Genomic DNA, 25,254 nt, shown 5'->3' with positions numbered 1-25,254 from the left:
GACCTGGCCTTGGAATGTGGTAAAGAGGAGGACTCAGGAGGACTCGGCTCAAGGGTCGAATGTGAGGGGAAGGGAGGGGCAGCTCCCGGTTTCGAGCCTAAGCGCCTGGGAGGAGGGTGGCTCTGGTTAGGGAGATGGCACTCACTGGGGGGGGGGGTAACTGGAGGCAGACAGCAGGTTGGGGGGACATGGAACTCAGCAGTTCTGGTGCACTTGTTAGCTTGGGACGTGAATAGGACCTTTAGCCTGGAGATATCGAACAGGCTGTGCAGTATCAATGCGGGCTGGAGCCAACCTTTAATTTTTGTTTAATTTCATAAAAAACGAAATGCAAGCTTGATCGCTTCAGGTGGGCCCTTTAATACTGCTGCTGTCATGATAGCTTGTCATCATCTTCCACAAGAGCAGTTTTCCAATATGTCATGAGCTGTATAATCCCATTCCTGCCCTTTGACATGGTAACATGTTTTGAGGCAATGACGTGTTAAAAGACGTGTATACAGATGTTCGTAGTGGTGCTCTTTCCCGTACCAGTAGTACAGAGAAGCAGCAGTACTTCTTTGGAAAGAGTGCCCTTTCAGTCAAAAAGAATAATTGGCAAATACGTAGTCGATCTCTCCAGCTTCTATATGGAGTTTTTCTCTATATAGAATCTCTACGGAAATTTGCGGCAGCCAGGAAAAATGAGAAGTGTGTTGACCACGTCGATATCTGGAATCGCTATTGAACAGGTATAAAAACCAGATCGTGATGGTCTGTAAGTACAACTGTGTAAATCTCAGTACTGTTTGTGCCCCAAGTCGTAAATATACAGGTGCCTTATTTTTTCAAACCATTTCATCCGCTTTTGACTTTGTACCCCTTTCTCTCTGACAGCGTTCTGTGGTCCAGATGCCACGACAGAGCAGGCTCCCGTGACAAGTTCACATGAACTGTGGCTTCTCCAATCTTTCCTTCCTTGATCACGGTTTCGCCATAAGGTATTGGGGAATATCCTCTTCTGTAGGACTTGTATTCAGATAAGTTCACCTTGGGATTATAAAAAGGCTGGGAAATAACTGCTGCTCTGAGAAACTGCTTAGTTGTGCAAAGCCCGGTGCCATGTAAGGGTTGCTTTTCCCCTGTAGGTGGCGACGGGCGGGCAGGGATTTTGCTGGTCATTTTCAGATGGGAAGGTAACACTGAGAAGGAAAACACTGGTGACGTCATGAGAGGCACTTCCCACAAATCATGCCCTGACTGTTCAGTGAATGAGGCAAAAAGGAAGATTCCCAGCCACATCCCTTTAAGTCCCTGGTAGCTTTTATTTTGTAACGTGAAGAAGAGAAAGCAACGAGTCTGCTTTAGTCGCGTTATAATAAATTAATCCGAGATATGAAGGAATGTTCCTGGCTGGGAAGGTGTTCTACAACAAGACTGTTTCTGGTGCTGAAGAAGGGGCAAAAGACCAAAGGGCCGGTCAGCTGGGTCTGCTTACTATCCTGTTCATATTTTAAAAAATAGCTCAGGGGCTCCTGGGTGGCACAGCGGTTAAGCGTCTGCCTTAGGCTCAGGGCGTGATCCCGGCGATCTGGGATCGAGCCCCACATCAGGCTCTTCTGCTATGAGCCTGCTTCTTCCTCTCCCACTCCCCCTGCTTGTGTTCCCTCTCTCGCTGGCTGTCTCTATCTCTGTCAAATAAATAAAATCTTTAAAAAAAAATAGCTCAAAAAAAGTAACTCCCTCCCATTCCCCTGTCCTCACCAACACGGAGCATTATGTAAATGCCTGTGCATGGAAAAGCCTAACACAAACCTTTCCTTAGGTTAATTTATTTTTATTGGTTTTATTTTTATTTATTTATATATATTTATTTTTTTAGGATAGAGAGGGAGAACGCACGCACACAAGTGGGGGAGGGGCAGAGGCAGAGGGAGAGAGAATCTCAGCTCGGGGCTCGATCTCATGACCCTGAGATCATGACCTGAGCCAAAATCAAGAGTCAAATGCTGAGCCACCCAGGTGCCCTGATTTATTTTTACTGCTTTTAGAAAGCCTTTGCTTTTACACACATTATCACACCAAGGAACCATTAGTATGATCTTTTGAAATAGGAAAATGAAAACCAGAAATTAAGTTGCCCAAAGAGATGAATTAACATGAATCCAGGTTTCTTCAGTTCGGGCTTCAGAATTTCCTGTACTATTAGGGAAATGCCAATCAAAAGCACCACGAGCTATCACCTCACACCTCACCTGTCAGAATGGCTAGTGGAAAAGACAAGAAATCACAAGTGTTGGCCAGGATGTGGAGAAAAGGGAGCCCTTGTGCACTGCCGGTGGGAATGTAAGTTGGTGCAGCCACTATGGAAAAGTGTAGAGATTCCCTCAAAAAACTTAAGAACAGAACTACCATATACAATCCAGCCAGTCCACTACTGGGCATTTATCCGAATACGGAAACACTAACTTAAGAAGATATCTGTGCACCTCTGTGTTTATTGTAGCATCGTTATAGTAACTGAGGTAGGGAAACAACGTGAATGTCCGTCGAGGGGCGAATGGGTAAAGAAGATATGTACACACACACACACACACACACACACACACACACACACACACAGGAATACTACTCAGCCATAAAAAAGAATGAGATCTTGCCATTTGTAACAACGTGGATGGACCTGGAGGATATTACACTAAGTGAAATAAGTCGGAAGGAGACAGACAAATACCTTCTGATGTCACTCATATGTAGAATCCAAAAACCAAGCCACACGAAGACAAGCAAGACAAAACAAAGCAAAAACAAAGTCATAGATACGGAGAACAGATCGGTGGTTACCAGAGGGGAAGGGGGATGGGAGATGAGCAAACGGGGTGTAGGGAGTCAATTGTAGGGTGATGGATGGTAATTAGACTTTTGGGAGCGATCACTTTGTAGTGCAAACAGATGTCAAATTACAGTGTTATACACCTGAAACTTAATAATAGAAAAAAAAAAAACGTTAGAACTAAACTCTACCTTAGAGCAGATTTTCTTTGAGTGCTGGTAGAAGAGATTCTCCCTCAGCAGGATTCTGGTATTCCATGGTCACTAATTTATCATTGCTGCGTGGCTGTGGGTCTCCAGAAGTCCCTTTCTGTCTGTCCCCAAAGCCCCCAGTGCCCCAGGAAGCCCTCTGGGACCATCTTGATTTGTAGTCATTTGATGGGTCCCGTATCGGCTCTATTCCTGTAACTGCGACACTGAATGTCACTCATTTCAATGATGTGATTTTTAATTTTGTCAAGATCAGAGCCTATGGTCAGCCTCAGTTTGAAAATTGTTGTTTGGGTTAACGATGTGTCAAACACATGAACGTTTACCCATGACCTTTTGACTGGAGAGCCAGGGAATATTTCTCTTTGGTCAAGAGTCCCTGGGGTTCTATCCTGGCCAGGAATCTGGAGGTTGGCTAGGTGGCTTTGACCCGAATACATTTTGGCTGCCCCACTGACTATAAATGTGTTGATATATAATCGTATCCATCTTAAATGCTTTCAAAATAACTAACTTTAAGGTTCAAAGGCCTGGAAGGAAACAGAAAGGCAGCAAAGAACTACTTTGAAAGAGGATATGCAGTTGTGCAGATGGTCCCATTTTTTTTCACTGTTTAAAAAAACAAACAAACATGCTTCATTGACATGGCCTTGCTAGCACTCTGATAGCAAAAGAGGATGAATGACACATACTTTGCTTATGATTGAAATGCTTTTAAGGTTGTAAAGTTATACTTCTGATCTAAAAGCCCCGAGACATAGCAGAGGACTCTCTCTAAGTATCTTCTGAAATGAAAGAAGGTATCGGAGAGGCTTTTGATGCAGACCTGGCAGAATTTCTGGAATTTTCACTGCTGGTCAAAAGAGCTGTTTTACACTTGTGAGAACATCTCAAGACTGGTTTGTTTTCTCTGTTCTCTTATCCCACTGCTATTTGGTCAGCTTCGCCACGATGTATAGAGACAAGGAAGGCAAGGCGGACAGAAGACTAGAGAAAGCAGTCTTTTTCTCTGCGAATCTGCTAGAAACGTTCTGGCTTTGGGAGCAGGCTGAGTGAAATGCCTGTGTACACAAGAGACCGCTGGAATGCACGCTTGTAAACATTATTGAATGACTATCATTTTTGAAGGTTGGAGGCGCTCTCGTTTGCCTCTACAAAGGTGTTCAGAATAAATTTTCTCAGAAGTGTTGCTTTTAATCACAAGACTAGAAGAAAGATGTGGGCATATGGGGGGGGCGCCTGGGGAGGTCATGGTGGAACATAAGAGAACATGAGAAGAGTTAAAATTTTTATTAAAATTCAGCTTTTTATAATTTATGGAAGCATAATTATGGCATTCCTTGCCATCCGGGCCTGGTTGAGGTGAGGATCTCAAACCTTTGTCGAATAAGGTGATCTGTGCCGCTGACAGTGATGGGTGAAAATGACGGGAAAATTGTCAGTGAATTCTACCACCACTGTCAATTGAAGCACAGATATAAGAAAAGGGAATTCAAAGGGCAAATTAGGTTGTGCTGGAGAATCAATTTCGTCATGGCCTAATAACTTGATCTCAGCGATGCCGTCTATTTCAGTGTAGTTTTATTCCTATGTGTAAATATGCATAAAGTATATAACTGTATCTACTAAATAATATATCATTTAGAACAGATTGTTTTTTGAATGTTAGGTTGGTTTAAACAGGGGTAAAAACAGGGATTATATGGGGGAAAGCATAAACCTTTTTGGATCTCGTTTTCAAGAGCAAAGTAGGGCCCTAGAGAGCTTTTTAAAAGATTTTTAAATTTAAATTCAATTTAGTTAACGTATAGTGTATTATTAGTTTCAGGGCTAGAATTTAGTGATTCGTCAGTTGCATAATCACACCCAGTGCTCATCTCATCACGTGCCCTCCTTAATACCCATCACCCAGTCACCCCATCCCCCCACCACCCACGGGCCCTATACAGCTTTAACTAGAGTCAAGGATTGGCACATTTAAACTTGGAGTTGAGAAACTATCCTGACTTAGAAGAAAGCACCTGTTAGTTGAGTACTAGAGGTAACTATGAGTATTTTCCAGAAACATCTGTGTGCTTTTGCTATAGAATAAATCAGTTGTAACTTACATGTTCTGCGGGCAGATGAGTGGTTGCTGGGGGCGGGGCAAGGATTACGAAGGGGCACGAGGGAACTTTCAGGGACGGTGAGCATTTTCACTGTCTTGATTGTGGTGATGGTTTCGTAGGTTTGTGTCCAAAAGTCAAAAGTCATCAAAATGTTTTGATACACGTGTAGTTTGCTATGTTATGAAATGTGGCTGAGGGCTTCCTCATTATCTGAAGTTCTCATCTCTCAGGCTTCGGTCATGACCCACACAGACTTAGGTTCTGGGTGCGGGTAGATGCCTGCGGGCCTTTCCAGGGAGGGCGGACAGAGGGGTGTCTCCGACTGGGGAAGGGAGGTGCTAGTCTATGACTGTTTTGATCCTTTCTGGGCAACTTTAGATCAGCAGTTGTGAACTGCTTCCTTTTAATCGTTTATCACCATGCGAATTTCCTCTTTTTCATAAACAATTTTAATACAGGGGTGCCTGGCTGGCTCATTCCGTAAAACATGTGACTCTTAATCTCAGGGTCGTGAGTTCAAGCCCCACGTGGGATGGGGAGCCTACTTAAAATAAAAAACTAAAAACAAAACACAAAACAATTTAAATACAAAATTAACACATACTTATTGTAAATATTCCAAAATCAAAGCTGTAAGAGTACAAAGTAAAAAGGGCAAGCCCGTTCCTCTCTTATACTTTCAGTTGATTTCCCAGGGGAAATGGTGTTCACAATTTGATGTTCATCTTTGCAGACGTTATATGTAGAGGGGCATGTGTGTGCACGTGCGTACCCATGTATGTGTACTTATATTTTACTTTATTATATTACTTTTACAAAAACAAGATCACATTGTACATTATTATCCTGCAACTTGGGCTTTTTTAAAAAACGATTTTATTTATTTATTTGAGAGAAACTGAGCACGAGCAGGGGAAGGGGCAGAGACAGAGGGAGAAGCAGGCTCCCCTCTGAGCAGGGAGCCCAATGTGGGACTTGATCCCAGGACCCCAGGATCATGACCTGAGCCAAAGGCAGACGCTTCACCGACTGAGCCACCCAGGTGCCCAGTCTTGTAACTTGCTTTTCATTTTTCCCTATAATAAATATCACTGGCGTCCTTCCACCCTCCCTCCCTTTTTTCCTTTCTTCTTTCTTGCCTCTTCCTCTCTCTTCTCCTCCTTCCTCCTCTCTCTGTCCCTGCTACCTGTCTTCATGGTAGTAATCCTCCTCTTCTCCCTTTGTTTTTTGTTAGTGGCTGAGGTCTCCTTAAGGAAAAAGCATCACAACAGGAATTACTGTACACCTATAAGCCAGGCACTATCTCTAGTTAATTTTTAGTGATCTGGCAGAACGTGCCAGTGACATTGCTGTAGCATTGAAGCCATGACGTACGTAAAAAGCCTACTTCTTGGTACAGACTAAGTCCTATATATAAATATAAATATAAATATTTTAGAGAGGGAGGGTGGTGCAGAGGGAGAGGGAGAGAGAGAATCTCAAGCAGACACCACACCCAGCGTGGATCCCAATACGGGGCTCAATACGGGGCTCGATCTCACGACCCTGAAATCATGACCTGAGCACTGAAATCAAGAGTCGGACACTTAACTGACTGTGCCACCTGGGCACACACCCCCATATATATTATACAAGTTTTTAATTGAAGTGTAATTAACAGACAGTGCTATATTAGCTCAGGGTATACAACATACTGATTTACCAATTCTATACGTTACTCAGTGCTCACCACAATAAGTGTTGTCACCAAAGAACACTATTACCATCTTATTGACCATATTCCCTGTGCTTCAGTATTTTTATTTTAGTATTTTTTATCCTTTTTTATGGAAGCATAATTAACATAGAGTGTTATATTAGTTTCAGGTATACAATATAATGATTCAACAATTCTTTTTTTTTTTAAGATTTTATTTATTTATTTGACAGAGATAGAGACAGCCAGCGAGAGAGGGAACACAGGCAGGGGGAGTGGGAGAGGAAGAAGCAGGCTCATAGCAGAAGAGCCTGATGTGGGGCTCGATCCCACAACGCCGGGATCACGCCCTGAGCCGAAGGCAGACGCTTAACCGCTGTGCCACCCAGGCGCCCCTGATTCAACAATTCTATACATGACTCAGCGCTCATCACCGTGGGGATACTCTCAGTCCCCTTCATCTATTTCACCACCCCCCCCAGCAACCACCAGTTTGTTCTCTGAATTTAAGAGTCTGTTTTTTGTGTTTGTCTCCTTTTTCCTTTATTTGCTTTGTTCCTTAAATTCCACGTATTTCCATCCTGAAATTTTATCCTAGGGCAATAGTTCAACAGAAGTTTGACTCTAGATTCACAAAGATACATATTAATGATAATAATAGCCCATATTTATTACGTGCTTACCATGTGCCAGGCACCAGTTTAAGCACGTTAGAATTATTTACTCATTTAGTCTTTGCATCAGTTAAATTACATGCTGTGATGACATTTACACTAAAATGAGCAAACCAAAGTATAGAGGACTTACACAATTTGCCCAAAATTACAGAGCTAGTAAGTGATAAGAGTCGGGATTTAAACCCAGGCAGTGCGGTTCTGGAACCCACAATCTTATCCCTATACTGTATACTGTCTCTACGATAAAGGCATCATCCACAATAGAAACAAAGTGAAAATAACCCAGACCCTCCACTAGAGGAATGGTTCTATAAATTATGGTAAGAGGCTTCATAAACAAAACATTTCTAAAACAATCCAGCATGAGTTTAAGGTTATTCAAATTCTTGGCATCATCCCCCGAAATTCTGATTTTGGCCTAAGATGAGACCTTGGAATATGTATTTAAGACAAGCCCATCCGGATGTAGGTGATTCACACGACTATACTTTGAGAAACACAGCAACAGACCGTAAAGTGCTCGAGGTCAGGGAATCCAGACATACCTTCTTAGAATGCCAGCACCGAAGGACAGCACATAGAGCAGAAGAAGTGCTCACCTGTCTCTTGAGCTGAACACCTCTCAGAGTCTCTTCTTCCTCTACTCTCTAAATGAGGGTGTTCCCCAGGGTTGTGTCCTTAGCCATCTTCTTTCTGGATTTCTCTTTACACATATGTAGCAAGTTATAATTTCCAAATCACTTACTCATACATTATATCCCTTGATCCTTAAAACCTCAACTGACCCTATAACATGCTCCTTATATTTCCCCCTTTCTCTCTTTCTTTTTTTTCTTTTTCTTTTCTTTTCTTTTTTTTTTTTAGTGAGCTCTATGCCCAATGTGGGGCTCGAACTCACAACTTCGAGACCAAGAGTCCCATGCTCTACTGACTGAGCCAGCCAGGCACCCCTGCTCATTTCTTAAAATCATAATCCACACAGTATCTCTGCTTCTCTACTTATTTTTAACTCTTCAACTTACTATAATTTGGGTTTTGCCCTCAATATCTTCTATGCTGCAAAATTCAGTGGATACTTCTTGGGGTGCCTGGCTGGCTCAGTTGGGAGAGCATGTGGCTCTTGATCTCAGGGTTGTGAGTTTGAGCCCCATGTTGGGTGTAGGGATTACTTAAAAATAAAATCTAAAAAAAAATTGGTGGCTGTTTTTCTATTCTCATCTTACTTGACCCCTTAGGAATAGTCAATATCACTGACTAACCCTCTTTCTTCACTCCTACATGCCTGGCTGCTCCTTCTGTCTTGCTGAGCTCTCCTCCTCTAGGTGACTGCCAAATGTTGACTTTCCATGGGGATTGGTTCTTTGTTTTCTCATCCCAAGAAGAGCTCATCTACACCTGTCATTTTAAACATGATTTATTTGCTGAAGACATATTACATATAGGAAAAAAAACCCAAAGGCACAACCAAAGTTAAGAGAAAACCAAAGGCAAAAACCAAGGCACAACAAATAGTTGAGGGAAAGGTAGATGAACAGGAACCCACAAAGAAGACGAGGAGGATCAACTGGAAAAGTGAGAGGAAGGCCAGAAGAGTGTGTTGGCCTGGAAGCCAAGGGGAAAGCAAGCTTCAGAAAGGAACAAGTGTCAGCTCCTATCTGTATTCACTGATGCACAGCAGGAAGACTGTAAAGAGCCGCTGAAACTTTATAAAGAAGGAAGTCATTGGCTAGTCAAAGAGATATGCAGTATAGTGGATCAATAATACAAAGAGATACAGAGATGAGAAATCATATGGTCCCTGAGACCGATGAAAAAGTAGCAGCTTCAGTCCCTTAGCAGCTTTAAGAAGAAAAGTGAACTTGGCAACAGTACAAAAAACTCCAGTGCCTTGGTGGACCATAAGTTCATTATGAACTGACATGTGTCTCAATATTTTTTAAAAATAAGATTGGAAAATTAGCTCGTTATTCTGGAAGAGTATTTTAAGATAAAATATTCATAAACATTTAATTTTAAAGCCTGTGAACAACAGGGGAAGAAATGAGAACAACTGTTTCATTTGTTGTTGTTATTGTTTTGGGGAAACAGGAATTTGCATTGGGGATTTTACTTTATTTTATTTTTTTTAAATGTATGTATGTATGTATATAATCTCTACACCCAACCTGGGGCTTGAACCTATCACCCCAAGATCAAGAGTTGCATGTTTCTCTGCCTTGAGCCAGCCAGGCTCCCCTGTGTTGGGGATTTTAATGGAGGCCGGGTTTTTGATTTTTAAGAACAATCGGGTCCTCTTGGGAAAGTCAGAAAATAACTCAGATGCTTCCTAATCCAGGTATAGAATCCTACCCCTGGAGAAACAGCTGAGAAGAGATCCTCTAGAGCAGAGAGGTCAAGGACTGGCAAGCCAGTGAGTCACGCAGATATGTTTATTTGCACTCTGCAGTGCTTTTAAGTTGTTTAAATTGATTGCCAACATCTGAAAATCAGATTTCACATAAGGACCTAGACTTTTGGTCTGTTTGGAGTAATAGGCGTATCTGGCCGTCCCAGGCCCTTCTTCCGTCATTGCAGCGGGAGCTGAGGAGTGACTGCCCCTTTAGATCATCCGGTTCCTCGGTCTCTGCTCAGTATTCTTTGCTCACTGAGACCATCTTGCTGTTTGCTGTAGTTATCTGAGTTTTGTCCTCGGCTATAGAATTTACTGCCTATTTTTGCTTCACTGTGAGATGGAAGTGATAGGCAGTTTTTTGAAAACTGTAAAAATTCAGTACATCAAGCACCATAAAATAGTATTTGACTCATTTCTCTCCAAATTTGGTAAGAGCCTTTTTGACACTTCAGGAAAATGGAGAGATCTGGCTAAAATATAGACACTCGTTTTCTTATGTAGAAATCACCCTTGTGAGAGATATGGGGCATATAGTGAATCTCAAAAAGTTGATGATTTTTAGTAGTCTTTGTGAATTTAATTTTAAGTAGAAGAAATTTTGAAATAAGATCCATTTATAATTTTAAACGAGTGACTAAAAATGCATCTATCGAAAGTTTGATTAAATTAGTAGTAACATTTTTATTAAAACTACTTTACAAAAAGTTATAACTCAATTTCTGGACTTTATTCCTGTGCATACATGGCTTGGACACAACTGTATCCAAATGACACTGTAAAAAAGCAGCTTTGAGCATTTTTTTTTTAAAAAGTAGGCTCCATGCCCAACGTGGGGCTTGAACTCACAACCCTGAGATCAAGAGTCACACACACTACCTAGTAAGCCAGCCAGGCGCCCTATATTTTTTCTTCTTTTTGATTATTTCTGTAGGATAAGTTTCTAGAGAAGGTTACTTGATCAAAGGAGATGAGCCTTTTTATGATTCTTGCTTTGGTTTGCTAAATTATTCTAGAAAAAAATGATGTACATTATTTCTGGGAAGATATGAAGGTACCTGTGTTTTTTCTTCCCAAAACTCTCCCAGGAATTGGTTTTTATCATTTTTATTCTTTTGTGTAAAAACTATTAAATGGAATTGTAGATCTTGAAACTAATTAAGAGCTAGAAGTTTGTATCAGTTAGCTATCATCATGTAACAAACCATCCCCAACCTTAGTGGCTTAAACAACGGCAGTTTATTTTTTCTCTCAAGTCTGTAGGTTGGCAGGACTGTTGTGCTTGCTCACGGGTCCGGGGCCAGTTGGTGGGTTAGCCGGGGACTGGCTGGTTTAGGATGGCTCACCTACCACAAGGGGGCTCTTTTTCATGTGGTCTGGCAGCCTCCAGCACGCTAACTCGGGCGTGTCCTCATGGCACGGTTCCAGGAGAGTAAAGGCCATTGAGACCTAGGCCTAGAACTGGCACTCTGTCACTTTTGCCACACTCTAGTGGCTGGCGGGGAAAAAAGGCCAGTTCACATTCAAAAATGGGGGGGAAACAGACTGTATCTCTTGAGAGCGATGACTCAAAGTCACATTGCAGAGTGTGGCTATGGCGCTGGGTGGAGACCTGGGATTATTTTTGCAGCTGTTGTACCATGGCATTCAAATGAATGTTGTCCTTCAAAGTTGTCATCTTTCAAAGCTCTATACTCATTCCCACGATGTACAAACAAATGAAAAAAGAAAGAATTAGAGCTCTTATTGGAATCTCCTTTTAAGGAGGAGGTGGTCATAAGCCAATTAAGAAAATCAGTTTTTTAAAGATTTTATTTATTTATTTGAGAGAGAGTGAGAGAAAGCACAAGAGGGGGAAGGTCAGAGGGAGAAGGAGACTTCCTGCTAAGCGGGGAGCCTGATGCTAGACTTGATCCTGAGACCCCAGGATCATAACCTGAGCTCAAGGCAGACGCTTAACCGACTGAGCCACCCAGGCGCCCAAGAAAATCAGTTTGTTTTTCATAGTCACCCATTTTATGCAACATTCTTGATTCTAGGTAATTTTTGATAATTTCTAAATATCAAATCCATGAGAAAAGAATTTCAAAACTGACCTCCATCGAGACTACTTTAAAGAATGTAACCCAGACTTTGAAATCAATCCAAAAGGAAGTATTCTAAAATGTTTAACACAAAGGCAGTATCACTGGAATAAGTGGGAAGAGCATGACAAACTTGATTACTTTGAAGTGATTAACTACTTTGTGTGTATTTCTTTCTGGAATGTTTTTTAAGAGCTGTTGCTTTAAGAGCACCTGGGTGGCTCAATCGGTTAAGCGTCTGCCTTGGGCTCAGATCATGATCCCGGGGTCCCAGGATCAAGTCCTCCAGCAGGAAGTCGGCTTCTCCCTCTGACCCTCCCCCATCTTGTGCTCTCTCTCTCTCAAATAAATAAATAAAATCTTTTGAAATAAAGAGCTGTTGCTTTAAATTAGGTTGTATAAACAAATGCCTACTGCCTGTAGATAAATTTTGGAGTTCACTGTATCTTAGTTGAATATCAAATTAATTTTTCTCCTAAAGGAGCTTAGTGTTGACTCTTACTTAGGTTGCAAATTGCAGCAAACGAACTGGATTTTCTTCTTCATTTTGCTATTTAGATACTGTTTTTGGAGAAAGAGAACATGCTTGTTTTCATAACATCCCAGTTCAGTGTTGCTATTAGAAGAATTCTTAGTACCTTAGCCTCTTAGATATAGCCTTTGGAGGCCTTTTAAAAAAACAGCTTATGCAAACTCAAGGAAATTGATTTAGATTGTCCTTTATGGACAGTTATTTTGTAAATGGGTATTATATGCAACTGATGAATCACTAAATTCTACCCCTGAAACTAATAATGCACTATATATCAACTAAATTGAGTTTCGATAAAAAATAAAAAAAGAATTATGTACCTATAAAGTTAACCAAGATTTAATAGTAAATTTTGTGTTAGAATTTCCATCAGCTAGCTATATATGTTTGAGTCTAAACCTTCCTGAAGTTGACATTAGTGAGAAACTCAGGTTATGTGGACTCTGAATATATACACTTCAGAAAGAACTCCTTTATTGGGAAGTGCTCTTTGAAGTCAGCAAATAGGAGCAGAAATCCTTCATTCCCAGTATTAGCGATCTTATTCACCTTGGGGCAGCTTAAAAGAATTTGTTACTATGAAATGCCAGCAAGCACTCATGTTTGGGGGGTTTTCCAGTCCCAGAGTAGAGGGCAAATTCATCTGGTTACTCATTAGAGGAAGTTATCTCCTCTGTACTTGAACTTAGAGTTCAGTTTAGTTCATGGCAATAGACTAGAGGCATCCGAGCAAGTATGTCCACGTACGATGTAGTATGCTAATAAGTCAGGGGCGTGCTCATGAATGTGCTACGGGTATTTCACCCTTTTCCTACTTCTGTAGCACCCCAAGCCAGTTTTTATGGGATTCGGCCTTTGAGATCAATCACTCAAGAGATTGGAGATTTGGAATCTTGGGGGTCTCAATGTGGGCAGGTCATTTCATTTTCCTGAGTCCGTCTGAATTTCCCCATCTGTAAAACAGGCGTGAGAATGCCTGCTCACAGGTTGCTTCATGAATCAGATGAGATAAAGTAAGACTATTGCCACTAATAAATAATCATCATGGCTTGTGTTTATTGAGAACTTCCTGTGTGCCAGGCACGATCCTAAGGATTTCACACGTACTTGCTCATTGAATCCTCTTGGAAATCCTAGAATCTCTATTTTTCAGTGAAGGAAGCTGAAACACAGTATAGCTGACCCTTGAACAGCATGGGTTTGAACTGCATGGGTCTACTTATATGTGGCTTTTTTCCCCAATAAATACAGCACTGTAAGTATATTTTCCCTTATGATTTTTTAAAAAAAGTAATCTCTTCCCCCCAATGTGGGGTTTGAACTCATGACACCGAGATCAAGAGTCACGTGCTCCACGGACAGAGCCAGCCAGATGCCCCCATTTTTTTCCCTTCCTTATGATTGTCTTTTTCTTTCTTTTTTTTTTTTTTGAAGATTTTATTTATTTATTTGACAGAGAGAGACAGCCAGCAAGAGAGGGAACACAAGCTGGGGGAGTGGGAGAGGAAGAAGCAGGCTCCCAGCAGAGCAGGGAGCCCGATGCGGGGCTCGATCCCAGGACCCTGAGATCATGCCCTGGGCCGAAGGCAGCCACTTAAGGACTGAGCCACCCAGGCGCCCCTCCTTATGATTTTCTTAATAACATTTTCTTTTCTCTAGCTTACTTCATTGTAAGAATACGGCATATCACATATATAACATACACATTGTTACTCGATTGTTTCTGTTATTGATAAGGCTTCCAGGCCACAGTAAGCTATCAGGAGTTGCGTTTTGGGGGAGTCACAAGTTCTACGCGGATTTTCGACTGCACAGGGGTGGGGGGGTTTGCACCCCTTGCTCCCATACTGTTAAAGAGTCCACTGTATATGGAAACTCTTTGAAAGCTCTGAAACACATTAAACAGATGTAAGCTATCGTCTCAATTCTCCCCAAAGTACACTTTGCCTGAAATATTGAGCCGAAGTCCGGGAATGTTAGCACTATTCAAAATCCAAATCCGTATTTTGCTCCATCTGTATGAAAATGCTCTCTTTCACCCTCTAAGGTTTCCAGGGGCTACCATGACGGTCACCGTGGTGTATGATAACTCTGAGGCAACGGAGCTCTGTGCCGCTCAGCACCTCTACCTCAAGCCCATAGCAAAACTGATGATCAATGTCTTGCTCCCAGAGAGCTCAGAACCGATGAGGCCCTTCTCCAACTGGGAAGTGCTTGACCAGCTGAAGAGCCTGATTTGCCCTGACCAGTTCACCACCGTTCGGCTCTCCAAGAGCACGAAGGACTTCATCCGATTCGAGGGCGAGGCTGAAACGCGCAGTTTGGTTCAGATCTTGAAGGCCAAGTTACATGGGAAGATCATCAAGCTAAATGGTTTGAAGACAGACTTAAAAGTCGTGGCTACAGATGCCCAGGGAGAGTGGGAACGTTTCCCCAGGGAAAAGGAGGCCTCAGGGAGCGATGGGGCCGAAGAGCAGGACCAGGATAAGAGCCCAGATTCTATCTATTTCGAAGGCTTGCCTTGCAAATGGTTTGCGCCCAAAGGTTCCAGCGGGGAGAAGCCCTGTGAAGAGATCCTTCGGGTGGTCTTTGAAAGCTTTGGGAAGATCAAGAATGTGGACATCCCTATGCTGGACCCCTACAGAGAAGTGATGACTGGTGGAAACTTCGGGGGTTTTAGCTTTGGCTTGCAGACCTTCGAGGCTTTTATACAGTACCAGGAGTCAACTGACTTTGAGAAAGCCATGGAGTCCCTTCGAGGGATGAAGCTGATGCTGAAAGGAGATGATGGGAAAGCTCTGGCCTGTAACATCAAGGTAAGAAGGAGCCAGAATTTCTTTCATTTCCCACCATTCAGGTGGTCCTGAGCAAAAGCTGGAAGGAAGCATCTAGAATAAATTTCCTTAGACCCCCATTAGGCTCTGATCAATAGCTGATGTAGAGATTTGTGTTGTCACTCATAAACGGATGTTTAGGAAGAAAACTAATCCTGATGTGGACATTCTTCTGCCAGCCGTGGTTTGGAAGGGATGGTTCTTATAAATCTGGGGTTCAGCCCCGACTTCTTGAGGGCACTGAAGAATTCTTCTGGCCCTTATGGAACTATCTCACATGCTTGTTCCATTACACGAGTTGCTGAGAGAAAGGATCCATGCAGTTTGAAAGCACAGGAGAGCAGTTTGCTCCCTGTTATTCTTGGGGGCAACAACCTACATTTTCAGGATGTCTGTCAGGTAAATTGCTGGAACATACTCTCAACAAACTGGGATCCTTTCCTTCCAAGATCATGCTGCCTATCCAGCCATGCCACCTCATCGATGTCTCAATACTTGGCCATCTCCTTTTTGACCTCTTAATCCAGCAGAGGAAAAGATGCTACTAAACACTCCTTATTCTCTCAGTTAGCCTTGAGCATGCATTTGGACTTTCAGCTTAAGTAGCTTCCTATGTATGAGTGTGTGTGTGTGTGTGTGTGTGTGTGTGTGTGTGTGTGTGAAGCTACTTACATTAAAATACATCTTTTAAAATTATGAGCTATTAAGCCAGACAAAAGATAAAACACATACTATAATGGCCACCCATGTACCCGTTGCCCATCGTAAAAAAAGAACACATCACCCATGAGATGAGACGCCATCCCCCTCCCTCCCCTCAAAGGTGGCCACAATCGCGAATTTGGTGTTTAGCATTCTTGTGTACATTTAAAGGGCTGTTTTTGCCTCCTTTTCATTTTCAAGCAAATTTGTAGTGCCTTGATTGGACTTTTGCTTTGTTCGAGGGATTTGCAAAGTAGCTTAATAATCACTACAGTCCAATCTTGTATCCCATTAGGTCAGTTCTCTTGCATCTGTGCTTCCCCAATCCTTCCTCCACCCCCTACACATTATTATTATTATTTTTTGCCTATTTTTGTCTCTGGCAACTCAAATACCTGAACTCAGTTGATCTTTATAACAAGCCAGAGGTAATAAACTCACATCCCTCAGAGCCTGTGCCCATAATGACACTGTAATGCCATCTAAGGCCATATGAGAGCTCCTCAAGGGTTCTCCCAAAGGCAGTTCTAGAACCCAAGGGGCTGTTGGGCAGGTGATCAAGGAACAGGGGAACAGTATGGGGACGGGAATGCGGAGAGGACATCTTGAATTTATCGAATTTTGAATTGTTCTGTACATACTGGTTTCATCTCATGGGCCTGGGACACACCCAGCCGGCTGGCAGACTTTTCTAATGAAACTCTGAATTGTCTGTGGGCAGGTTATGTTTGATACAACCAAGCATTTCAGCGAAGGGGCTATAAGGAGGAGAAATCAAGAAAGGCTAAAGTTACAAGAGCTGGAGGAAGAAAGGAAAAAAGTAAAGAGAGACGAGGAAGAGGCTGCAAGGTGAGGAGACCAACGTTAACAAGGAGGGAGTTTTCACTTTTGAGGTGTGGGTTTACCCCTTCCGGGTGAATGGCCACACTCGATAGGTCACATTGAGGTGGGGGTGGCAGGAATTGGTACAGATCAGAGAACTCTGCAGAAGCCTACAGTCTTCCAGCTGTGCTGTTACGAAACCAAAATGGCCAGACTATTGAAAATGAGAAACTTAAAAAGAAAGTTCTCAGGGAGAACAAGTAATGAGTTAGATTAAGATATTTGGGAAGATATGATTAAAAAAAAAAAAGGATCCCGGCTTTTACAGTGAAAATCCTAGCCCACCAAATTAAAAAGTTGACCAGTTTACCCCCAATTTACCAAAGTATACCTTGCCTACTAATTTAAGATTAAAAAAACCAAATTCTTCTTAGGTTTGGGAGAGATTTTCTTCCATGAAATGGTCAACAGTCAAACCAACCCCTCGACAGGAAGGCATGGATTTCTTGGCCTTCTATTTCTTGTTGGCTTAAGTTCTTTTGGTGAATTTGAGGAACCTCCATGTTTATTTCTTTGAGCTTATCCTTGTTTTCTAATTTAGGGACTTGAGCCTAGAAAGGGCTATTGGATTGCCAAAGGTTTGCCAAGAGATACAAACGGGCTCTCAAAACCAGTTTTGCCTCTTGGCCCCTCCCCTCACGTGTTTATTCTTTCAGTCTTTCTTGTAAATTACAGTCATTCAAAAAAAGGAGACAGAGAGTCCCCTTCCATGTGCCTTTCAGTTTTTTGGCTGGCGGGGTGATAGCAGTTGCTTGAGATCATGTCTGTGAAACTCGGCCGGAGTTTGAGCCCAGCCAGGGCAACTATTCCCCCAAATTTCCAGACTAAACATGCAGTTGAGATAATCTTCCAGCTTTTGGCTAAGTCCTCACTCAGGTAATTGTCCCTTCTTTCCCCTTCCCCATGGTTCCATAAGGGCCCAAGCAAAACAGTTCAGTTTTTTGGAAAACAGCAGTAAACCAAGGCCATATTCTTCTAAGCCAGGATGTTTTATGATAGTGTTCTGTGTTAAGTGATAGGTACCAAGGATGAGTTCTCAGCCACAAGAGTTTCCGAGTGCCTTGACTTCCCTTATAAGCCTCCGTGAAGCCAGCTCCATGGAAAGTTTTGATCTCAAGAGAAATGAAATCACCACTGTGATGGCTAGCTCCCCAACCTGGACTGCTTGTGGTTTGAGAAAGTAGGGACTTCTAGAAGCCCCTTCTTTGAATTCTGTAGCCTTCTTTCTGTATACCCTCTCCTGTACATGCTTCTGACCAGCTCAGTTTTGTGTCCTTCCCCTTTGACTGATGCGCCAATGGTGTCTTATTCCCTCAGTTGTCTATGTCAAACCCTGGGGTTAGCACTGCGTGATTCTGGGAAACCGAAATGATCCATCCTCCCCCCAGCAGTGGGGAAGGAGCTGGAAGGAGAGCCAATGCCTTAATCCATGCCTTCTGAATGATTGAATCTTAATCGTTGTCCAGAAAAAGAAAAGAGGAGGAGAGGAGAGCCCAGGAAAAGAGGAAGAAGGCCAGGGTCAGGAGACGAGGCCCAAAGGAGAGAGACAGACGCCGGCGCAGGAAACCGAAGGCCCGAGCCCCCGCTGACGGCGCCAGGGAGCCCGACTCTTCGGAGGAGTGGGAGGACAGGAAGTACCTGCTGGCCCAGAGGCGGGTGGAGGCACTGCGGTTGCTACGGGTCCTCTTGAGGAAAACTGCAGTAAGGCTCTTTCTCAATCCGTCTTCGCTTTTGGTAGGTACTTGGTCCTTCGGAGCCGCACTTTGACACTGACGCGGTGGCCCATTTAAAATCAATTCCGTGGAAGACTCTTTGTCTTCCTCGGGGTTTGTTTTCAATAGGCCGATCTCCAGTAACCCCAACTGTGGATTTTCACAAGGGAGGGCGCCCAAGGGCTCCGACACCGTTGTGTCTCACCCCTGCGGTCTGCCACACCCACACTTTGTGTTCTCGAACTCCGGGACTGTGCGACCCAGAGCAGGATAGCTGGTGAATCTCCTCGAGGCTCCTAATGCCAGGGGGAGGGGATGGAAGGCATGGATGTTAGGCCGGTAGTAGCGTTCCAGTAACTTCACTTGTCCATTCACCTGCAGTGGGTTTGGATGGGAAGGAAGAGCCTTGGACAGAGACCTTTGCGTAGCGAGCTCCTGTTAGTCTAGTCTTAAACTCTTTGCTAGGGAATTTCTGACAGCAGAGCAATTTGTTTTGTTTGGAGTTTCCATTTTGGAGTTTCACAATTTTTTTTGTTTTTTGTTTTTTTGCCCCACTTTACTGACCTCCTAAAAAAAAAAAAACAACAGACTCTGCAGATGGCCCGGAGTTAAGGCCAGAAAGGTTCCCAGATTGTTTATTTAAAAACGCATCTTCAGTGTTTTTAAATATGCGGAGTGAATGGCATCAGGGTCAGATACTCTGATGGATATTTGGATTCCCAGCCTTTCTCTCTTTAGTGTGGACAACCAACCTTGAAAATCCGGATCAGAAAAATCTCACATTTACATTTATAATAAGTCTCGCTGAATCTCTTAATTTACTGTAATGACCTCCAGGGGTGATTCCTTTCTAAGAATTTGTCTCTCTAAATGTATGTGGTGCCTAACTCTTGGCCCCATGGGTGGGGCCTCACACTGATGACGCAGTCCCCAGGTTCTAATCCCAGGTAATGGGTAGGCACTGTCCTGAGGTGTGGCTCGTGTCAGCGAGAGCACAGTGCGATCTCTCCCAGCAGGGTGGGGTCCGTGGGCAGCACCTTTCACCTGCCCTGTGGTTGTGCAGAGCCGACAGCACAGACAGACCCATTGCCACGGCCACACTTTCTACCTGCCGCCTTGCTTCTGACTGAAGCAGGCGAGGGGGGACAGCTCGGGGACATCTTCACCAGCAACCCATGGGAGGAGGCGGGATGACAAACAGAGAGACAGGTTCTCTTTTAAGCCAGTTGATTCCCTTTTAGAACACATTTCACCCATGAGTGTTTTCCTATTCTAGGATCTTCTGGGAAGGCTGTAGAGCATTTCTTATTCCTCTTACTACCCCCAGCCCCTAGCCTAAGACTTGGAACTGTAAGTCCTCACCAGTTTGTGAACAAATAAAAAAAAAAAAAAGGTTTCGTATGCTTTGAAGGTATGTGAATCATGGCGCACGGCTCACATTCGCCCAAGACATGGAATCCCGTGCCTCCTCTTTCCTCCGTTCCATATTGTTCTGAATTTGAATCTACCTTACACGTTAGAAACCTCTTCAGAACCACACCAGAAAGCCCAGTTTTCTTTGAGATTTTTACACTGTGAATTTTTTCATGTGAGACTTTTAACCTTTTTCTTTAAAGGGACCCACACAGTTTAACCCACAGGGGGTAGATGATGCAAGCCCCAAAGTGAATCAGGCTCCAAGGAACACGTTGGAAAGTCTGAAGAAAGAAGAGTTAAACACTCAGTATCTTCAACATCAGGAGGGAATGCCAAAATATCAGGTTGCCAAGTCAGACAATAAACGAAAACAAAAAATGAAGAAAAGAACTAGGGCTCACTTACGTAAATCTTCCCACCACCTTGGGAGAAAAAAAATAAGATATTCAGCTAGAAAAGAGAGAACTGGAAAATTATTGACCGAGGGATACAATCACAGTTTGGTCTCTGACCAGAATTCTTTGCTGAAGGCGATGATTCAAGATCAGTCTCGTGAGAAAGAAGACCACTCCAGTTCTAATAAATCCAATTCTTCCCGATTATCTGAACCAGACCATGGCAGGAAACAGAAGATCTATGAAACAGATGAATTTATTGATTACCTGTTAAACTATTATCAAACTCCGAAGTATGCCCGTATCTGCCTAGAACCAAGCCACATAGCAAGCCCAAGTCAGTGGCAGAGGGCTGTCCGTGCTAAGGGAAATGGATTTCAAATCAATTTGAGAAAACGTAAGCATCACTCCACCGGTCAGAGCCAAATGCAAAGCCCAGCAACGAGAGAACGGGTTCCAGAAGATGACTACCCGTCAGAGATTTATACTCAGGATCCCGAACAAAAACCCCAAAAGAGAGGAAAAGTGGATTACGCCAAAGAACATACCGAGGAGTTAAAAAATCAGTGCACGGACCCAGCCAGTGAAGCTGACAATCACCTGTCCCCAGCTGATGGAAAGAGCCATCTGTTGGAAAAGACGCAAGCCTACCAGGTCAAAGATTCCAAATCCACAAGTCAAAGCCAAGTTTCCTCACCCAGTAGGTCCGCAGACTTAGATTTGGAGTTGACAGATTTCTTAGAGGAGATCAGTAGTGATTCCGAATGCTTCAGTGAAACCCTTAGCATAAACAAAGAAGAGAAAGAGAGGTCTGTGGCCACATATGAGAGCTCCCCAGAAAAAAGATCTCTTGATGATGACGAGATCACCACTAGCGACCGAGAAATTAGGTCAAGTCCGCAGACCTTGTATTCAAAGTGGAACCGTGATGGGGAAGACAGCTTCTCTAAACCCAAGCTGAGGACACCAGGTGAGAGGGCCAAGTATGAACTGAGATGTTCATGGCTCGAGGGCGAAAACAGCTCCATTAGAGGTGAGAAGAGCACCAGCAAAAGGAGGGCAACGCTGGCCCCCAAATACTTGTTCGACGACGGCTACTACCACGAGTCCGGTCCTAGCAGTCTGTTAGGCCACATCGCGAGGAAGAAAAGGAGGTTCGGCGATAGCCCATGTGGCCAGCAAGCGAACTACAGGCCTGCTCATGTGCCAACAGCACCATCAAAAAGTGCTCATGTTTTCTATTTGGGGGATTTGCCCCAAAGAAGAGAGGCTCCATGGAAGTCGGAATATAACCAGGAGGCCAGAAGGTTTAAAAGACACGAGCATTCTAGAGATTCTGTGCTGAATTCTGGTAATTATTATATTAGACATAACAGTCAGGAGCATCTGGACTGTGGAAGCTATTTTGGAAATGGCTACGCTAGTCCCCTATATTTTCAAATGTTTTGAAGGTCTCTTAGATCAGAAACACCCTCATTCTTAGCAAAAAATGTGCAGGAAGAACATTTAAAACCAAATATAGCTATGTAGTTAGCAACTACAGAGCAAGAGAGCGGCACTGAAAAGCTTGAGCAAGGTCAAATGCAAAACCTTGTTTGTCTCGCCAAAGTATAAAGCATAAATGACTGCAGGTGTGTCGGCAAACTTTGGAAATAAGAGACATCCGGATTCCAAAGGCTGGTGGAACACCGTGCCTGTACGACTTGATCCAAGGACAGACTTTTCTACAGTTCGGCTGAAACCTGGTGCCAGCGAGGAAGCAAAGGAACACTGGGAGGCGTTGACAGCCCTCTGCATGGCTCTCTAGCTGTTAGAATATCAGCATTTGGTGTCAGTTATCTTCAAAGTGGACAACGGTGAGTGAAATAGGCTCTTTTTACACGTGCTTGGAGTTGGTCAGGAACGCCAGGTGTAGCCACAAAACTTTCCTGACTTTTATCTAGAAATAACTACAGGTAGAAGACGAGATTACAGCTCGGACACACCATAGACTTCTTCGTGACATTGGAAGGGTTTGTGACCACCCACCAGAAGGAAATTAATCCATTAATATGTTCATAGTACTCAAAAGAGTTGTCCTTTGAGAAACAAAACTTGAAAGAATCAACGAAAAGGGGCTCGGATTGTCCTTTGAGGCTTAAATGGTTGGTGGACCATTCGCAGAGCTGTTTTTGGAAGAACCCCATGTCATTCCATCCTAGGAAAGCAAGAAAATTGAAGTAAAATAACCAGTGGGATTTGCAAAAGGCAATATGGAAAGATCCCAGGGCACCACTAACGGCACTTGGGAAGATAGGACATGGCAGTATTCCATTTCAGGTTATGTAATCCTTTCACTCAGGGTTGGGTGACATCAGTTTGTAAAAAGCCACTGACTATCCCCAAACTGACTTTTATAAAACATTAACAAGTGCCTCCTCAATCCTCAATAATGCCATGGAGTTAGGAGGAGTCAAGGGCAAAGCCCTAGTTTTCTGGCTGGGGAAAAATGGTATGTGTGCAGGATTTGTAAACTCTTAACAGAAGCAATTTATCTTTTTACCTACTGGTTTTGGACTTCTTGAATATGTTTTTAAATGGAGATATTTTATAGATTCGTAAAGACATCTTAACACAGTGCATGTTCTATTGAAAGCTCGGCTGATTCATTCTGCCTTATATAGGATTTAGGACCTCAGGGGCAGTAGATGACCTTTTTTTTTTTTCCCCAACAAAGCTATACCTGCCTCGGCAGTGGAAGACATCAATGAGATCAGACTGGCTGCAGCAGGAAAAAGGAGATTTCCCTTCACGGAAGTAGCGGAAGGCAATATTTCCATAGGGCACAATTCATTTCAGTCTTAACTTGCCATTCTGTAGAAAAGTACCAGCCGGTAGGGCCAAGGGTAGGATGCCAGTCAGTGTGGTTGCCCTGAATGACGAGGCACGTACTGTGCTCAGAACCAGCCCCTTGAGCAGCCTGATATCTGAAGCGGCTACACGATCTTCTAATTCACCTAAAGTAAGAACCGCACATTGTTTCATTGATCTCTTCTAATCACATTTAATAGAGATATGCTAGTTCATGCAAAAGCTCAAAAATGAATGTAACATAGCAGGTCATGCTTGGTATTAGTGAGACGATAACCAACGAATGATTTGTGGGCTCTCTTGTATTCAGTTCCACTTTCAAGCAAGTGACTCTGCCATCGAAACTAGGTTTGGCTTGTCACATCTGAAAAATCGCTCATGGGGTGAGTGCCTTTTCTCCTCTGAGGACTAGCGAGGACTATTAATGTTCAAAGTACTGTTGTCCAGAGTAGCCTTTTAAAGTGCTAAGAGCTTGTATTTTGTCAGACAACTTTTGGTAACTAGGTATTTTTCTCCTCCTATGAGACCCTGCCTCCTTATTTTTGTCCATGTTTCATGCCATTGAAACAAAGAACATTATGGGTTTGTAATGGAAAGCAGTTACGCTTGTTTTGAAAACAAATCTTCATTTCTTCTGCCATTAGATAATTTTTCTTTGCAGAGATTTTTAGGCATGAAAACAATTTGCTGCTCAGTAACCAGACATAAACAATAAATTGCAAAATACAGCATGTGCAATTTTCGGGGGTATAATAGAACTGGTGCTAAGTCACTTCTATCTAACATTCTGTCTGGTTTCGTTTGTTTGCTAAATACCATCCTGGGGCCTAGAAGTAAGTAAAAATACTGGTTTCATGTTTACTTTCTGTACAACCTTGAATTTTTATATGTCTTGTGGTAATGCGTTTTAGACTTGAATAAACCTTTTTTTGGTGTGTGTGTGTGTAGGCCTTAAATGAGGAAGAGAACAATTTATCCTGTGCTTTTCAGTGGAATGAATGGCTCAGTAAGGAATGAAATAGAACCGAAAATATTGTGATCACTTTCTATTAATTAACATTGTTCTTCTTCGTCGTGCTGTTATTTAAGTGGTGCAAAAGTATTTTCTCATATCTTTTTTCTATGACCTATTAAGTAAGTAAGGGCCTGAACTTAAAACTCTGTCTTTTTAAATAGGTGTTTTCATGTGTTTCCCTTGTATGTGCTGCTGATAGCGCTTTAAGAAAACTAAAAATCCGTCAATGTCTTTTTGTTCAATTTGTTTGAATTTCTCAGGTAGAAAGCCACATAACCTGGTAATTTTGAAAGTAAGAACCAAATAAATGTATTTTTATTTGTTGCCAGACTGTTTAAAATGTTTTAAATAAATGCTAATAATTCCACTGGGGGGGGATGAGTTTCTACTTGTAGTAAGCTGCTTTGCACTCCTGTTGCCCACCCTTTGTGTCATTTGCATTGTTAGAGAAATAGTACATATTTAATTTTCAGATACATTAAAAATAAAATGGTCATGGTGACTAGAGTCTGTTCATTTACCACGCGCACTGGCTAGGATGTCACACATCTCCAGCATTTTCTGCGAAATTATACACACCCATCCGGTTTTGATATTGCTTCTACGCAACTTTTCCCTGCATGATGCTGATGTTTGGGCACGGACTATGTCAGAGCTCACGCAACTGAAGGTCACAGTATTATCTTCATTTTGGATAAACTGAAATAACAGTATTCGACCGAAGACGACCCTCCCTTCCTCAAAGGTTTTGTCGATAACCTTAGAATGTGGCGAAAGGGACCCGTGGCCTTTCCCCTCACCCCTTCGGCACCTGGTGGCAGTGTTCGAGTTCTACAACCTCTTGACATCAGTGAGGGTGTGGGCCAGGCGGTTCTACTCGGAGGGACGAGGGGCTTCACTAGTCAGTCTTTGATCAGTCAGGAGTCACCTGCATTTTGATG

At 42.9% G+C, this 25,254-nt stretch overlaps 1 protein-coding gene across 1 annotated transcript; it reads left to right on the top strand.

Moving 5' to 3' along the window:
- Positions 1 to 614: 614 nt before the first annotated feature.
- LOC123002242 (A-kinase anchor protein 17B-like) lies at positions 615 to 24,748 on the top strand. The gene is made up of 6 exons (XM_057313854.1): positions 615 to 731; positions 877 to 980; positions 14,555 to 15,323; positions 16,765 to 16,892; positions 18,392 to 18,659; positions 20,254 to 24,748. Exons 2-6 carry the CDS (start codon positions 928 to 930, stop codon positions 21,895 to 21,897), a joined length of 2,862 nt encoding a protein of 953 aa, XP_057169837.1. The 5' UTR covers positions 615 to 731; positions 877 to 927; the 3' UTR covers positions 21,898 to 24,748.
- Positions 24,749 to 25,254: the final 506 nt, after the last annotated feature.

This window comes from Ursus arctos, chromosome X, assembly GCF_023065955.2.
Source record: "Ursus arctos isolate Adak ecotype North America chromosome X, UrsArc2.0, whole genome shotgun sequence".
NCBI classification, from domain to species: domain Eukaryota; kingdom Metazoa; phylum Chordata; class Mammalia; order Carnivora; family Ursidae; genus Ursus; species Ursus arctos.
This window is presented reverse-complemented; position numbering and strand designations above follow the sequence as displayed.

What these genes read in the sequence shown, in the direction of transcription:
- LOC123002242 (XM_057313854.1), top strand. Translation starts at nt 928, where the DNA reads ATGAACTGTGGCTTCTCCAATCTTTCCTTCCTTGATCACGGTTTCGCC. An exon ending in GACGAGGAAGAGGCTGCAAG is followed by an intron (nt 16,893 to 18,391) that starts GTGAGGAGACCA and finishes ATCGTTGTCCAG; the next exon opens with AAAAAGAAAAGAGGAGGAGA. An exon ending in TCAATCCGTCTTCGCTTTTG is followed by an intron (nt 18,660 to 20,253) that starts GTAGGTACTTGG and finishes TTTTCTTTAAAG; the next exon opens with GGACCCACACAGTTTAACCC.